Raw genomic sequence first — 16,739 nt, forward strand, 5'->3', positions numbered from 1 at the left:
ATGCCACAGGTGGCACACGGAGCCATATCTGAGGGCACGTGAAGCCGCTCCGAGTCTCCGGAGAGGGGCGGCATACAAATCTAATAAATAATAATAATAATTGGCCTATGTCAGCTTTAGAACACATAAGTGTGCTGACCAGATGATTTTCAGCCTTCCTTTTGGCCATTTCCCCCCTTCCGCAGGGTTCAGGAAAACCTCCTGAAGGTTTGGGATGGTAAAAAAACGACCCAACAGCCCAACCAGAAGTTCATTTCCAAAGTTCCGGTTGACCTGTTTGGCCATTTTTCACACCCCCAAGGCTTCAGGAGGCTTTTCTGAACCCTGGGAAGAGCGAAAAACAGCCTAATAGGCCTGCTGGAAGTCCAAGAGCTTCAGTAAGGCCTATGTGCATGCGTAGACGGGCTACAAGAATGGTTGACGGTCTTAAGCATAAAATGTATCAGGAAAGACTTAATGAACTCAATCTGTATAGTCTGGAGGACAGAAGGAAAAGGGGGGACATGATCGAAACATTTAAATATGTTAAAGGGTTACATAAGGTCCAGGAGGGAAGTGTTTTTAATAGGAAAGTGAACACAAGAACAAGGGGACACAATCTGAAGTTAGTTGGGGGAAAGATCAAAAGCAACATGAGAAAATATTATTTCACTGAAAGAGTAGTAGATCCTTGGAACAAACTTCCAGCAGACGTGGTTGGTAAATCCACAGTAACTGAATTTAAACATGCCTGGGATAAACATATATCCATTGTAAGATAAAATACAGGAAATAGTTTAAGGGCAGATGAGATGGACCATGAGGTCTTTTTCTGCCGTCAGTCTTCTATGTTTCTATGTAGTGGGAGCACGGGGAGATTGTATGCATGCAGGAGAGCAGCACACATGCACATCAGGGAGGGCATTGCATTATGGGTGTGGGCACATACATGCATGCGTTATCTTGCACACGCGCACCCTTTTGGCACCGGAGCAAAAAAAGGTTCACCATCATGGTCCTAGACCAGGGGTAGGCAAAGTTGGCTCTTCTATGACATGTGGACTTCAACTCCCAGAATTCCTGAGCTAGCATGATTGGTTCAGGAATTCTGGGAGTTGAAGTCCACAAGTCATAGAAGAGCCAACCTTGCCTACCCCTGTCCTAGACTAAATAGGATGATGTAACCTCATTTGGGTACCTAAGGACCTTTCACTTCAACCCTGAACTATAGATTTTCTCTTTTTTGTTTTGCAGTATGATATATCTGAATTTGAAAAACTGATTTAGAGACAGGTGAATATCAGCAATTAATCTAATTAAATGGAGTAGTGCATTTTCTAGCAATTGCTTAACATGGTGGACATATAAGGAATGACACACACTTGGACCACATCTGGACTAATATTGGAGAGTATGATCCTGAACTGTCATTGCACACACCTTTCTATGGCTCCTAAGAACTACTTCACATAATACAAAAACTAAGGCTGGGCACAAGGATACATTTAGCAGAAGAATGCAACCCTAGCACTCTAGTAGATGTGTATAGTTTGTGTCTGTCAGGCTATTGAATGTCACATTGTTAGATTAAATTTTGAAATATCTCATACAGAAAACGTTAAGGAAGAGCATGTGTTGATTTCTCTCCAAATGTTTTGATCTAATGACCAAATTGGATAAATAAGCTGGGTGCCTAAACTCTGATTTATTCAAGAAAAAGGAAAATGAATTGCAGATTAATTTTAAGAACTAGGGGATTGTAAAATCCCCACCATTTCTTGCAGTATGAAATGCAAGAAAATGCATTGTAAAATCCCCACCATCTCTTGCATTATGAAACCAGGCAAATTTTGCACAGCTGAGTTTACTTTTATTATATGAGCTTAATAACCCAATCTTGCTTTTAACATTTTCTGTTTTCCATGTGATTTAGGCTTAAACACACAGCTCTGCCAACTTTATGCCTTTTCTGACCCTTTGCAGGAAGGAAGACACAAAATGTAGATTACTGAATTGTGTGCCAGTACAATCACCAATCAACTGATATCAGAGCAAACAGAATTATACTCATATTGAAATGAATTTTTTGTTTTAAAAAACGTACACGTTCTTTGGCTAAATGGACGTTAATAGGAAGCGGACATTGGAGAGAAATGTGTTCTGCTTCCTTTTAAAAGTATGTTCAACTTACAACCACCAAAATACATTTCATATTTCCTACCTATAAGGTATAGGACATCTTCATCAAGGAGGGAGGTCTTCAAAGTGCCTACAAGCAGTCTTGGTGAGGACAATGGGTGTCATCCCTGGGTGGATGTGCCACTTAAGGCAAAGCAAGGTGGATGGGAGATGGAGGCACAAGTTGCAAATTTTTCCAGTTACTTGGAGAAGACTTCCCCAAGGAACTGTGCCCAGCAAGCAAATTGGCGCCATTCCTCTTCTTCAGGATGCTGGCAAAACTAAAGCAGTTTACAACTCCAGCTTCCCAAGAAAACAAAAAACATCAGGGATCTTCTCACTCCTGGAGGTGGGGGGGAGAGATAGGCTTTTCACTTCCTCCCCCTCCCCTCATGCAGCATCGCCTCTGCAGGAAAGGGAAAAAAGGGGAGGGAAAAAGTAGGTGGGTGTCTTATTTTAATCGGCCAGAATCACAACAATTCAAACCAATGGGTGTAACACAGCTGAATCCATGTATTTTCTGTTCTATGAAAGGATCGGTATACATTTTAGGGTTTGATTTTTATTTGGAGAGGGTAGGGGAGAATTTTCTTAGGGAAATTAAAACTGTTTAGCATTCTTAGCTTTCTTCAATGCCGTAAAGGTTTCCTCGGCTGATTTCCACGTTTTTGGATGTATTTAGAAACAATGGAAACACCAATTGGAGGGTTATTTACATAAATGATTAGAAATACATGCAAATGCTGGACTCTATGATTGTTGCTTTACACTTTTGTTTGTTTGTATGATTCACAAAGTTGTCACTTAACAGGAATTGCTTCAATTAAGCAAAATAATACTAAGCTTTAATATTTAAGATTGCATTTTTACTCACCATCATTTGATTAGTTTCTAAATATTGATACAAGAAAGAGATACCTCCATATGAAAAAAACTCAGGCTGCAAATTTTATGCATATTTATCTAGAGTATGCCCTAGTGATTTCAGTATTATTTCTGAGAAAACAGACGGAATTGCACTAATAGGATCACAATTTTAAGTGAACTCAATAGAAAAGATAGAATCAAGGATGTCTATGTCAGGTTTTATGTTAGTATATTTTAATATATTTTTAAATCTTGTTTGCAAAGTAGATTTAGACTGTAACATATTTGCAAAATAAAATATATATATTGCATTTAAAAAATATATTGATTGATGCTTAGTCAAAGAGCAATTTTGATTCCTTTTCAAGATTTAGTTTTTAACAACTAAAACTTAACTTCTAACCAAATCTCCATGAAATTATTTTTAAAGACAAAAAGAATCCTATGTGGATAATATTTGCAGAAGAAAAATGTCTATCTATGGAGAGAAGACACTGGGATAAACATTCTTACAGTCGGAAAGGAAGATAGTTAGATACTCATAATGTCCAAAAATTGCAATAGAAAGCTCTTGAAGCCTTTTGAAAAATATCAGTGGTTCTGCTAAAATCAGTGCAATAGCAGCCATTCTTTAGAATAGAAAACTCAGATATGACAGAGAAAGAAAGAAAGAGAGAGAGGAAGAGAGGAAGAAAGAAAGAAAGAAAGAAAGAAAGAAGGAAGGAAGGAAGAAAGTGTGTGAGAGAAATAGAGGGAGGGAGGGAGAGAGAGAGAGAGAGAGAGAAAGAAAGAAAGAAAGTACACATTTATGATTAAACTGCAAGATTTGTTCAGCACAATCACAGCACTAATTTCATTCTGAAAAAGGGGAACATATTCTTCCAAATCATGAATTAAAAAATTGAGGCTCTCTACTGAGAAATTTTGTTGTGCATCCTCATTGTAATACATGTGATTGTTCAGCAATATTTTGTGACTTAACTTTCATTAGTTTAGATTATTACAACATTACGACATTAAGATCAACTACCAGTTTATTTCCTCACGGTACAAAGAAAAACTCATTTCTCTTCAGAGTATGTTTCAACAAAAGTTGTTACTAAACACAAAAATAAAAATGATTTCAAAAGGAATAAATAGATGCACACACTGAAGTATGACCAAAAATTCCAAAATCTTCATCTCCTTTCTCATTCAATATATTTCCAGACATTAGTAGTTTAACATCCAGATAAACTCTGAAAATATGTTTAAAGTATGTTGAGCCCTGAATTATATTATAGCTTTTCTCACTTCAATCTAGAACAAGGGCTAGAAAAACGGAGAACTACATCCTCCAGAATACAGAGCAACTAGTGTGCAAACTTGAACATCCTAATTTTCTACAGGGGCACAACCCACATCTGCTCCAGCCATTTGTGACACAATACATTATTCGTTCTCATGCAGGCTTCTTTACCCTTGATGTAGGAAATGCACATTGAGAAATCCAGTCCTGCATTGAAATTCCACTGGCTTGATAGAATGAATCTATCACCTATGGATTTTCCTTCACTGGAACAAAACATTGCTTGAGTATCCCTACAGTTATAACATTTTAACAATTCTGAACACATTTACTTAAAGTAAATTCCTCTGAAATGAGCAAGTTCAGGATGATACAGATCTATTCAGAAGTAAAGCTCACTGAAACACATAAAACTTACATCAAGATTAATATGACCAAGAATTTTTCTTCAATTAGGATTGTGCTATGATTCCTCTTCTCATCTTAACTCCAACAACCTGTAGGCTCAATAGAGGCAAATGGGAATCATATGCCAAAAATGTACATAGCCCTTGATATCCTATATATCGAATCAGATTTGTGACATTATCAGAACTAAGAGCATTCATAAACAATATCAAATATTTACCTACTGATGGAAAGTCCCTCGTGTTAAAAATGAAGAACTGGGAAGAGATTTGGTAGAATAATTATGAAAGCCGAAATTTCCAATTTCAAGGCATCATTGGTATGGATGATTAAAAGACGTACTTTACACAACGGCAAATGCTTTTGTTGGCGATTGGTTTTACAGAAGCACAAGAAATCACTTAAGATCTATAAGAAGGAAAATATTATGAAGAATTCTATAAAGAAATCAACTTAGGCAAAAGGAAAGGTGAATGTGTAAAATATTTGATGTGAACTAAGAATCAGGCAGTCTTTACCTATGGATGGAATCTGATATGTGTCTGGAGATGTGTATTTAATTTTCTTCTGTTTTAAGAGGGTTTAAAGTGTTAAAGCACATTCAATGCAATATCAGAAATCAATGTTTTTTTTCTTTTTTAGGGTCAAATGAATTTATTTTCACACTGGCCTTTTCATTTTTAAGTCTTGTATACATCTTGCTCTGAGCTTTGGCTATAGGACTGAAAATCAATCTTTTTATTTTATTTTTTTTACAAAACTCACATTCTCTGTGTTTTTATAGATCTTCCATTCATTTCATGTCATGTAGGACAGACATAGCTCAGCTTCGTCCTCTATTGTGTTCAATATGTTTTTAATATAACATAATCCTATGAATATTTATCCAAGAGTTTATTCAATTGTATTTAAGGCAGCTTATTTGTAGGATAGTGTGTGCAAGATTATAACTTAAGTTATAAACAGATGAAAACTACAATAAACTTCTTAGGATAATAGTAATAGTAATAACTGTGGTGAAAAATATTTTTTCCCCTGAGAGTTGGATATCTATACATCTTTCCAGAGAATCCACACCCCTCCTTAAGAGCCTTCTCCCAATCTTTACATATTAAAGGAAGGCTGTAATTATTGAAGATCGATTTTTAAAATTTGGCTAATTGTTGCTTGCATTTTTTTTGGGTAGAGAAACATGAATGCATGTCATTCTTGAGCAGAAAGATTTAGAGCAAATTCTAAAATTAATAAAAATATTGGAGCAAATTCTAAAATTAATAAAAATACCCACACCTGTATTACAAAAATCATTCCAAAAAAGATATTATTTTTAAAATTAGACCTTTAGCTTTATATAAACATACCTATAGATTATGCAGAAAGAAAATGCTTCAGTTCATTGAAAAATGAAAAGATCAATAAATATATTTTATAAAAATTGGTAATACTGCAGTTTTCTTCCAGATGTGAATTCAAAAATAAGATAAGGATTAAATTTCAGGAATACAAGCAATGCATATATGGAATCACACCTGTTCAGATACATAAGTAAAAATATTTCCATTCATTTTCTCTGAACATGCATCAGTATGGAGTATATGAAAATCCTTTCTAGCTTGGAAGAGGGTGTCACACTGACTTTTAAATGAAAGGGGTTTATATGTGTGTGTGTGTGTGTGTGTATGTGTATACTGTATATATATATACTGTATATATATATATACACAGTATATATGTGTGTGTGTGTGTGTGTGTGTGTGTGTGTGTATGTATATATATATATATATATATATATATATATATATATATATATATATATATATATATATATGGGTTTAACACAGGGGTGTGTGTTAAATGTTGGGGGTTTTGTGACATCACCAGGTTAAAGTACCCAATCAGCTTGCACTCTGGAGAAAATTATTTAGTGGGGTGTTTCCTATAATATACTGTACTCAAGACTCTTAAAGAAAGAAGCAGGAAAAAAAGGTGGCCACGCCATGGATTTTGGTTGGTGTCTGGGGGGGACTGAAAACCCTACTTTTTGCTGTTCAGGAATGATTCTTTGCTCAAAGGCTTCCTTGTTTGTTTTTAAAGATTGAACTGATTAGGAGATGGGTGAAATTATTTCTTTGGTGCCCCTCCCGGGAAAATTTGATTCCAAGAAGAAAAGAGAGGAGAAGAAGGAAAAATAATAACCGGAGAGAAGACATTTTTCTCCTTTGGACTTCTCTGGGGATGCTTAGCGAATGGAGAATAAAGCGCTGGGAAAAGGCAGCTCTGGATCCTCAAGAGATGCGTCTGAAAGGAAAATTTCTCACTTAACGATGAGTGCTTGATTTGGGAAAGGGGAAATAGATGGGAAATGGGAAGAGGTTGGAAGAAGAGTCGTTTCTACTAACTCCCCACTGGCGACCTCCCTACCTCCCTTTTATTTTAAACATGTTTCTGACCTGCGGGATGGCTCCAGCTGCGGCTTCTGCTGCCACTTCCATGGATTACAATGGAGATTTCCAAGCTGGTTATCAGGAAATCGACGGCATCAATTTGGGTTACTTGCAGATTAACGGCACGAAGATGTTTGCTCTGACCCAGGTCTTCAGCGACCTTTTTAAGGACATTCCTCGGGCCGCCGTGAGTAAAAAAATGGAAAGCCTCAAGATCCAGAGTCGCCGGTGCGACCTGAAGGAGCTGCGCACTCTCAAAGCCATCCAGTCGGTGCCGATACGCGCCGTCAAGTGTTCGCTCATTTCCAAGGCAGACCTTGAGGCCCTCTGCACCTCCTGCAAGGCCTTAACCCCCAGGAAGAGGAAAAGGAAGAGGAAAGTCAAGAGGAGGGAATCCGAGGTCCTGTTCGATGGGCCCCGGTTACTCCCGGCCTATGACGAACCGGATCCCCACGCTTTTCGTGCCAGTTTGGGTGCCGGCTGCGCCAAGCGCGAAGCGCTCCTCGGACTTTCATTTGCTAGGAGCTACGAGAAAGCTGCGCCGCCTTCCAAAAGCTACAGCCGGAACGGTAGAGCGCACCTCCTGGCCGGCGTCCTCAACGCTTACCCCGGGGACTTGCAATTCCTACACTCGGCTGTCAGGGCGCACGGAACCGGCCAACCGCCTCGCGAGCCGGAGATCGGGCGCCCCAAGCGCTCCACTTGCGGCTGCCTGGCCAAGAAAGGTCGCTCAGCCTCTATCGCCGGCTCCAAGAGACAAGGTACGTCGGCTGGCTATTCCAGTGATTCGGATTCCAGCGGCGCCTCAAGCCCGGCAAGTTCCAGCGATTCTTCGGAGGAGGAGGAGGAGGAAGAAGAGGAGGAAGAGGAAGACGATGAAGAGGATGAATCTTCCTGCAGTAGCGAAGACGGCAGCTCCTCCGGGTCAGAAAGTAGTTCTCTATGCAGTGGCGACTCGGTGCAAAGCACGCGATACAGGCAGGCCGCCCTTCCTCGCATCCCTCCCCAAAATGCATCTTCCCAAGTCTTCCCCAGCGTGGCCAAAGCGCTGCGCCCCGATCCGAACTTAATCTTTTGGGCCAGGACGTTGCGCGCCTCTACTTTGGAAAGTTGCAAGCCAGTTCCTACCACTAAGTCGAAGGAGCTTCAGCAGGACAGACCGGAGACTCGGCCTTTTCGCTCGCTCGGCCCTAGCGAAAGACCGCAGCCAAAGAACGTAGGCGTCAGGGAGGCGTCGGAGTTGAACGTCCAGGAGGGCGAAGAGGCCGACTTCCTGAGCATTTCAGAAGGTGTCCGAACCGGTGAGCAGGATAAAACTAATAAAGCCGGACTTCATCAGACCTCCGAGGAAGGGTCAGGCAGAGGGGCCCATTTCGACCGGCTTATCAGGCAGTCGAAACTGTGGTGCTACGCCAAAGGGTTCAATGTGGATGGGAAAGGCTTACGCAGAGCCGAGCAGGCCAAAGAGTGTTCTCCCACTTCCAAAGCGGGCCTCCATAGCCTAGCCAACAGACCGCTGAAAGGGAGCAGCGACTCGGAAAGGATTGCCAGGAGAAGTCGAGTCGAACAGAGCAAAGGGAGGCCCCCCAAGATCCCGAGGAAGACCCCAAAGGGGGGCACCCCGCCTTGCAAACGCTTGCTCAGCACCAGTCCCGGGCCTGTAAGGAATCCATTTACTTTGATGGGCAATTTTCCATGTACACCCGCTTTAGTCGTGGGTTCCGATGGGGATCTGTGTCCTGCGTCCTCTCTATGCGTCAAAGACTCCTGCGCCCTCTCCAAAACGCACCCACTTTGGGACTGGCAGCTGGGGGGCAATGCCATCCCCATGCCTCCCAGCCTGAAATTCCGGGGATATGGTTTTGAAAAAGTCTAGATGGAAGGTTTTAAATTAGTTTATGTGCAACAATTTGTCTTTTGTGGAGGGAACATTATGGATGGGAAAAGCAAAATAGAATATATTCTGTAAAGAAAAGGGAAATGATTTTGCAATCTCAAATACATAAACTTGGAAGTAACTTTTTGGTTTTGGTGGCCTTTAATTCCAAGTCAGATGATAGTAGCAGTGGATTGTGTTTAAACTCATTTGCCCCAAAGTAAGACTGGCTGAAATAGTTAAAATGTTTTTTTTAATAGAAAAAGTGCAATCAAATATATAAGGAATTATAATTCAGAAGGAATTATGGGGTTTAATTATGTATAAGTAGCTGTACATTTGAAGCCTAAAAGTTTTGAAAAGAAAAATGGATTTTTGATTCCCAAATAGTTTGATTTTTTTTAACAATGAAATCTCCCTCTCTTGGCATTTCTGACATTCCTTTATTTATATCAATGGCTTTGTTATAAAGAGCCCATCCAATCAGTAATTCATAATAAAATTGCACATCTTTGAAACTATAGAAATTTAAATCTTACTTGACAATGATTATAAGAAGCCAAAATAAATTATTAAAAAGAAATGTTGTCAGAGAAAGTAACTTGAAAATAAAGTTGAATATGAATATCTAATTGTGATGCTTTAGTTGGGGATACAGTGTTTTTGTTCATGTTGCACATTTATTTTGTAGGAAGCTGCAATAATATTTTTTTTAAAAGATACAGGCCTTTTGGAGAAAATCTGGTCTTTCCTTTTAACATGCAGTGGTTTGTTCCATGCTGTGAAATTTAGAAAAGCTGTGGGGGTGTGTTATAGGGAATGAGAAAGTTTCTGGACAAGCCTCCCCTCCCCTTTCCAAGTGAAAGACCCTTCTCTCTTCCCCCTCCCCCATTAGCAAAGTTAAAAGTAGGCTTTCTTCCCAGCCCCCAACTTTCTTCCTTAATTTGGAAGAGAAATGGAGTGGCCTTTCAACTGCAGCACATTAAACTCATCAAAGGATCACTCCCCTCCCCATTCCATTCACTTCCTGATTAAAACTTAAACAAAGCCAATCTGACTACTTTATCCCCAATACCAGAACTTTGAGAAGAAGAAAGGACTCCATAGTAGATTTTCTTCTTCTTCTCTTTCAATAAAGAAAAACAGGGCAGAATTATTTTAAACAAAAGTAGAAGGGAAAAATACTTATCTTTCCTGTATGAAGAAAAAAAAAGTTGTTTAAATTTTTGGATCTTTTCAAGCAATTGTTTTTGGTTAATAGATCCCTGACATTAGTAGCCTAAAGTAATATTCTGATTATTTAAACATTTGCTGGAAATAATAAATTGGATCCAGGGGTAAATGAATGAAACACAGATGAACAATTTGATCTCCAAAGTGAAATGTAGAAAAGAGGAATTCTTTTTGTCTTTGCCAGAGAAAACAAGTGATCTCTTTTTCTCATGCAAATAATTCTTTATTGTTTCATGTGTAATATACCCCTTTGTCTTCCAAGATTTCTCTGTGTTACCAAACTCAAATAATCACCAAACTCAATTTCAAAATCTTATCTGAGGGAAGAAAGAGTTCAGTTCCCCCTAAATTGCTACACAGTCCATAAAGACCACAAGCAAAAACATAGTTTAAAAGTGCAAAACAAATTTAATTAGTAGGTAAATCCTTCTGGAATTACTGAACCTTAAATCTTTAAGTCTACATGATTTTATCTATAAGTAAGCTATGCATCAACTGATTTTATTCCCAATTGAGCAGTCAAACAGTACCATATTTAGGAATTAGATACCAATATTTGTCTGCATCTATTATTAAAATAGGCTTTCCCGAAGAAGAAGACAAAATCTTATCAGGGATGGCTAGGTGAAATGAATTGATTGAAATGCCAGACTTTATCTAGAAAGAAATTCCACCACTTTGATTTTTACAAATTGATTTCTAAGCTCAACAATGAAACAAACCAAATATGGAATGTATAGAAAGTGTGTGTAATTTAAGAAAAATAAGACACTCATCCAGAACACAATAACAAAAATCCAAAACTGCAATTTCTGCTATTCCCCATGTTGGTTAATTATACGGTATTTAAATTTTGCAGATAAATTACACTTTTTTCTTAAGGTTGTGGTTATACTGTATTCTCTTTTACTTGGGAGTAAGAAGGATGGATCTCAACAGAATCTTATTTTTTTTAATAAACCTTAGGATTTTGGAGTTAGTTTTGTTCACCTTATAATCCTGCATTTTTGTTAAATGGGAGATGTTTTATTGTCAAAATTGTTTTCATTGAAGAAAGGGAGATATTCTGGTGGGTTTTTCCCCCCAAAAGATCTGGGCAATGCAGTGTTCTTATGCAGTTCCCATTCATTGTGTTTATGCAGAAGAGCTGTCCTTTGAATTGTGTGAGTCCCAAATATTTGAAAGCAACAAAGAAAGAATGAGAAAACCTGGTTGTTCCTGGGGGCATTACATAACTTAAGTCTTTGTGTGAAAGAGCTGAATTAAGAATTTCCTGGCTGGCAGCTCTCTCTCTTCCTCCCTCCCCCCCTCTCCATGTCCCCCTCCCCTTTCCCCCCTTCTCTCCCCCTTGCTCCCTCTCTCCCCCTCCCCCAGTTTTCAGCATTTATTTGGTATGAATTAGTTTTGCTAAAATATACCAACAATATAGAAGATAAGAGTTTTCAGAAAAACAATGTAGATCATTGTATTTTGGGATTCTTTCATTATGGATTAGAAAAGGGACCAAGGAAGAATTTGAAAGATAGCAAAGGAGAAAGGAATATTTTTTTTCACCTGCAACCCATCCCCCTTACCCAGCCCAATCATTTTATTTTAGTGTTCAAAATATGAGTTTGGGTTTGCTTAGTATAAAGGAGGCAGAATGCAGCATTAGTTGCAGGCTGACTATTTAAAGGAATGTGGAATTTGATGGAAGCCAAATATTGACATACCTCTTCAGTTTCTCTCCTGAACTTCTCACTGGGCTTTGCATACAGGAGCCACACAAATGAAGAGGAAAAAAGAGATCTAACATAATCTATGAAGAATTGGTTAAAATGGGGAAAGGAGACTGCTTCCAATCTTACATTTGCACCATAATCCAGTTTCTGTATTCAGGAATAAATCTGAAGGACCCATCTGTTATAGGGTATTGCTGCTGAAGAGAGGTGTGGATATGTGGGTGTGAGTGTGTATGAGACAGAAAGAGAAATTGCACCCCCATGGTGCAAGGCATACTTGCTCCCTCTCCAATACAATCATTCTTTTCTGCGGGCAGTACTGTTTTATATAAACTGCCTTCTGGTTCTCTGGATCAGAGTTTAGTTGCAACGTTGCCCACCCCTCTCCTTCTTTACATAAAATAAACTTACCATCTTTATTAAAATATTAGAAAAGTAGTAAATAAAAAAGAGGCAAGGACAATCTGGCAGGGGGAAAAATCATTTGATATAGTAAACCAAAATAATCTCACATCTACTTCTCAATCAACCTATTCAGCTTCCTACATTCATTTTATTCTGTGTAAAATCTACTAGCGTGTTCTGTCACATAAACCCAGTCATTTCAGTAAAGATCCTTCCCTTTTGTGCTGAAATACTGATACAATTGCTAGTTCATGGTTCTTAGAAATGAAAATGCCCCTTAAGACATACAAACATGATGTACTGTAGTGGTATTCACACTTGTTTGTACATGTCAGACAGAGCTCTGTATGACACACAAATACAAATACTAGGAATAGAAGAACCATGGCATGTGTATGAATTAATGTGAAAAATACGTTTGCAAACAATGAAAATAGTATTAAAATTGCACACTCAGGTGAGTCAATCTGACTGAATCTGGGAGACTGATCTTTCTATAAACATGTTGCAGAATTGCTATGCTGGTTTTTCAGTACTTTATGATAAACCTTTGTTGATTAACTCTAAATATTGTGGATGTATATGTCTTGTTGCTTATGTGGTTTACAGTACATATACTGTATAGGGCTGCACCTATGCATTGCCAGGAAAGAAGCAATTACTTAGATTCCCGAACACACAAACAATATTGTAAAATTAAATGGTTCCTCCACTCAAATGTATGTGATGACAGGCTTTGCAGGTAATCAAGTCCTGTGTTTTGAGTGGAATGGAGCTGCTTTATGTGTGAGATTTGTGTGGGTGTAGGTGTATAAATCATTGTGATGTATCAGCTTAGACTTCATTCACAATGGATATTCAGAGCATCAATTGGAACATTTTCACACATGACACAGAATGTACATTTGATCTTGTATGCATAATGCAGGTATAATCCCACCTCTCTTAACATGGATAGTGGGTTTAAATCTGACTCTATTTTTCTTATTTTACCTTCATAGCATTCACATGTATTGCAAGGGAGGCTCCAGGGAACTTCAGAGTTGTGTTAAAAATCCTTTGTCTCTAATGTCATGTTTTGATACTGCATTCAAAATACTCAGGGCTACTCAGTGAATTATTGGCATAATTTTCAAATTTTTCTGGGATAGTCAAATTCAATTGATGTTAAGAAAACTAGAGCTACATTTTGATCTTCTTGCATGATATCTCAGATCAGTCTCTGACAATTTTTCTACTATTTATGGTATGGAGGAAAATGATTTATAACATTTTATGAAATCATATTCCCTTGTGTGCATGTGTAAATACTAGTACATTTTTTCATAGAATGTGAAAAATATATTTTCCAGTTTACATTTAAGTCAGTAGGCAGTCAATATTACAACATAAATAAAAAGTTTCAAAACTTTTTAATATCATGCATGTAAACACTTCCTAAAAGAAACAAAGGGAATTTTTAAAGTGTGGTTCCCATGCAATGTTCTTCTAAAATATGGTTAGTTTTGGATTTAGAATTACATTATCTGCAGGCCAAGAACCCACATACAGATCTACAAATCCTGATTCAGAGTTAGGTGTGATTTCAGCTATACTGTTATGATATTTATTTCAGGCACATAGGTCTTAAAAAGGAAGCACTATTTAGAGAGGCATTGAAAAGTTAGATTTAGGTTAGCCAGGCAAAGCTATAATCACATCATATTTAATACACCTACCATGGAGTAAAAGATGAGGCTTGCATGAGCTTGATTCCTAGTGACATATTGGATACTGTATACAGAAGTGATTTAACTTTTCTTTCTTCTAGAGAATTTAAATATACTGTATATACTGTATATACCAGTTTATTTTATAGATCAGGTTCCACATTTTTTGGTTTGAAAGGCTTATTTCCTTTAGATCAGTCTGGAAACTTGGAGAAGTCAATTATCAATCTTGTTCAATTAAATTAGTTGAAAGTAAGGATATATTTGTGTTGGATAGTGCAACATGATGGATGTAAACATGCATAATTAGAGGCCTTTCTTGCTGAAAATTCCACAGTTACATTGTTGAATAGGACTTTTAGATCCTGGGAAATAAGTATATTTTAAAGAGGTCATATGGCGTTCAAAGGAATATTGTCAAATCAACTTGCATGACCCTAAGTGTCTGTGATCTGCACTGACTTGCTGCTTTCAGTGAAACATTTCTAAAAAAATGATTGAATGCCATCTTACATTCGAATATACTGTTTGGTTTTTTCCAAACTGCCAGAAATGTGGCCTCAGATTTTTATTGGAAAATATGCCTCGTATTTTTAAGTAAAGCTGTACTAAGCAAGATTAACAAATTAAATTATTGTGTGGTCAGTATCTACATTGTTGAGATTTTGTGGAAAATGATATGCATCCAGCAAATCTTAGAACAAAGCTGTAATCCTATGAGAAATTTCTTTCTATCCTTATGTATCCTTTCTATCATAAAAAAAATAATCATATGCAGAGAGTAAGGAGCTTGAGATTTGATTGAAAGTAACATTAACTAACAAAAGGGAAAACATGTTTTTCTGATAAAAAAAAGGAGGTAGCATTCTTAATAATCTAAGTCACACAATTTCAGCAAGGAGTTCTTTAATTTAAGATGAATTTTTTTCCTATAGTATAAGTCATAAGGTAGAGTACAGTAGTCCCTCGCTATACCGTGCTTCACCTACTGCAGCTTCACTTCATCGCGGGTTTCTGAGGAAGTCGATCAGCAGATTTTAACAGCCCGCTGAACTCGATCGGCAGGTTTAAAAAAAAAAAAAAAAAATCTAAAATTGTAAATACTGTATTTAAATACTGTATCTAAAATAAATACTGTGTGGGAAGGGTTTATAAACACTTAAAACAATGAAAACTTACCAAACAATTACAATATAAACACTTAAATAAGTACTATCAGTCGATAAATTCCCCATCGCGGAATTCACCTATCGCGGCCAGGTCTGGAACGTAACACCAGCGATAGGTGAGGGACTACTGTACTCAATGATGTTTGGACCCAAGTGCTTTCTCTTGGGAACAAGCGTCCAAAACTGGCTGAGAAATTCTGGGATTTGAAGTCCAAAAATCTTAAAGTTGTCAAGATTGGAGATCCCTGTTCTAAAAGATGACAATCATTGGCCTGTAATGGGGGTATCCCAATGGGCACAAGATTGGTCGGGGGAAGGATTTATCAATATCGGTAGTACTGCTGAGTAAGCCAACCTTTTATGATGGAAAACTTTGTCTATAAAAATAAGAGGAAAACAACTATTGTGAAGTTATTTTAGACTATAAAAACTCTAGTTTAGACAGTTTCTTTTCCAGGGATTATTTCATTGCAGAGTATAGATTCCAGTTAATTGGAAGATCTACATATATCTCTCCCAGTTGCTTTTACAGAGCTGGCTAGATAGGATGAGATAAAACAAACTTCCATTTTCATTTAAATCATTTAAAGCCAGTCAAGAAAAAAGATGAGAAAATGAAGTTGAAGGAAGCTTATACAAATGTGGAAGGCAGGGTGATGAGGTTGAGTGGTTAGGTGGAAGAGGAAGCATGCATCTTCATAGCATGTTCATATAAACAGCATCCTGTGAATTGCTTTACTAAGTTGGTTGTAGCTGAATTTGAAGGAATTTACATTGATGGGTAGAACTTTCATGGGAAATTTCCCAAACCTAATTCTCTGATTACTATGAACTAATAACAGGTAAATTTTAAGAAGTAAAAACTATTTTTTCCAAAAAAACAGTATTTTTCCTTAAAAATTGATTTTCCCTTTTGACTGTGTTTAGGAAGAAGTGAGAGGTTTGTCTTGGAAGACAGCTAACAAAACAAAAGCACAATGAACTAGCGTTTTCACCTTTGTTTGGATACAGAAGTGTTGGACAACTGATTATGATGGAAACTGTAATACAACACTACTGAATTATTCCTTGTTACTGGAAAGTTGTACACAACAAAAAAGAGTATTTTCTTTGTCATCTCTTTCAAGCTAGCTGGAAAAGAGGGAATAAAGTTGGGCTTTATGTAAATGAATTTAAGTTGTATATACTATATATAAACTGTATATACTGTATAACCTTCACCGTGCAATCTGGAATCCTAAGTAAATAAAATAAATAAAAAAATGTATTTTTAAACAACAACCAAAACAAGTGTGTATTCGACTTTTTAAAATAGAGACATTGATATCAGGCTACAAGATGGATTTTTGTGTGCGTGTTTAGTAATCTCACTTTCTGGAAAATGATTGCTGGATCAAGACTAAAATCTTAGTTAAGTTAGGTTTGCTGAATCCAGTGGAATTAAGTGTCACTAAAGTTATAT

At 37.5% G+C, this 16,739-nt stretch overlaps 1 protein-coding gene and 1 long non-coding RNA gene across 3 annotated transcripts in view; one reads left to right on the forward strand and one right to left on the reverse strand.

Annotated features, from left to right (window-relative positions):
- Window positions 1–9,659, reverse strand: part of LOC139153563 (uncharacterized) — a 21,922-nt gene extending 12,263 nt beyond the window's left edge. The window contains exons 1-2 of the long non-coding RNA XR_011556849.1: window positions 7,171–9,659; window positions 2,201–2,563 (exon numbers count right to left, since the gene is read on the reverse strand). This is a non-coding gene — a long non-coding RNA (uncharacterized lncRNA). The remainder of the gene's footprint in view (window positions 1–2,200; window positions 2,564–7,170) is intronic.
- On the forward strand, window positions 6,804–16,509 carry LOC139153562 (SKI/DACH domain-containing protein 1-like). Of its 2 annotated transcripts, none has more exons than XM_070727655.1 (2): window positions 6,804–8,824; window positions 16,205–16,509. In XM_070727655.1, exons 1-2 carry the CDS (start codon window positions 7,076–7,078, stop codon window positions 16,256–16,258), a joined length of 1,803 nt encoding a protein of 600 aa, XP_070583756.1. In that variant the 5' UTR covers window positions 6,804–7,075; the 3' UTR covers window positions 16,259–16,509. The 2 variants fall into 2 exon arrangements, with proteins under 2 accessions (XP_070583756.1, XP_070583757.1); XM_070727656.1 differs by having other exon boundaries at window positions 6,804–8,465.
- The last annotated feature ends 230 nt before the right edge of the window (window positions 16,510–16,739 follow it).

This window comes from Erythrolamprus reginae, chromosome Z (assembly GCF_031021105.1).
Source record: "Erythrolamprus reginae isolate rEryReg1 chromosome Z, rEryReg1.hap1, whole genome shotgun sequence".
In the NCBI taxonomy this organism is placed as follows: Eukaryota; Metazoa; Chordata; class Lepidosauria; order Squamata; family Dipsadidae; genus Erythrolamprus; species Erythrolamprus reginae.

Excerpts from the sequence above, each read along its gene's own strand:
- LOC139153562 (XM_070727655.1), top strand. The coding sequence starts at position 7,076 with ATGGGAAATGGGAAGAGGTTGGAAGAAGAGTCGTTTCTACTAACTCCC. Across the intron at positions 8,825-16,204 it reads TCAGCACCAGTCCCGGGCCT|GAAGAAGTGAGAGGTTTGTC; the intron begins GTAAGGAATCCA and ends GACTGTGTTTAG.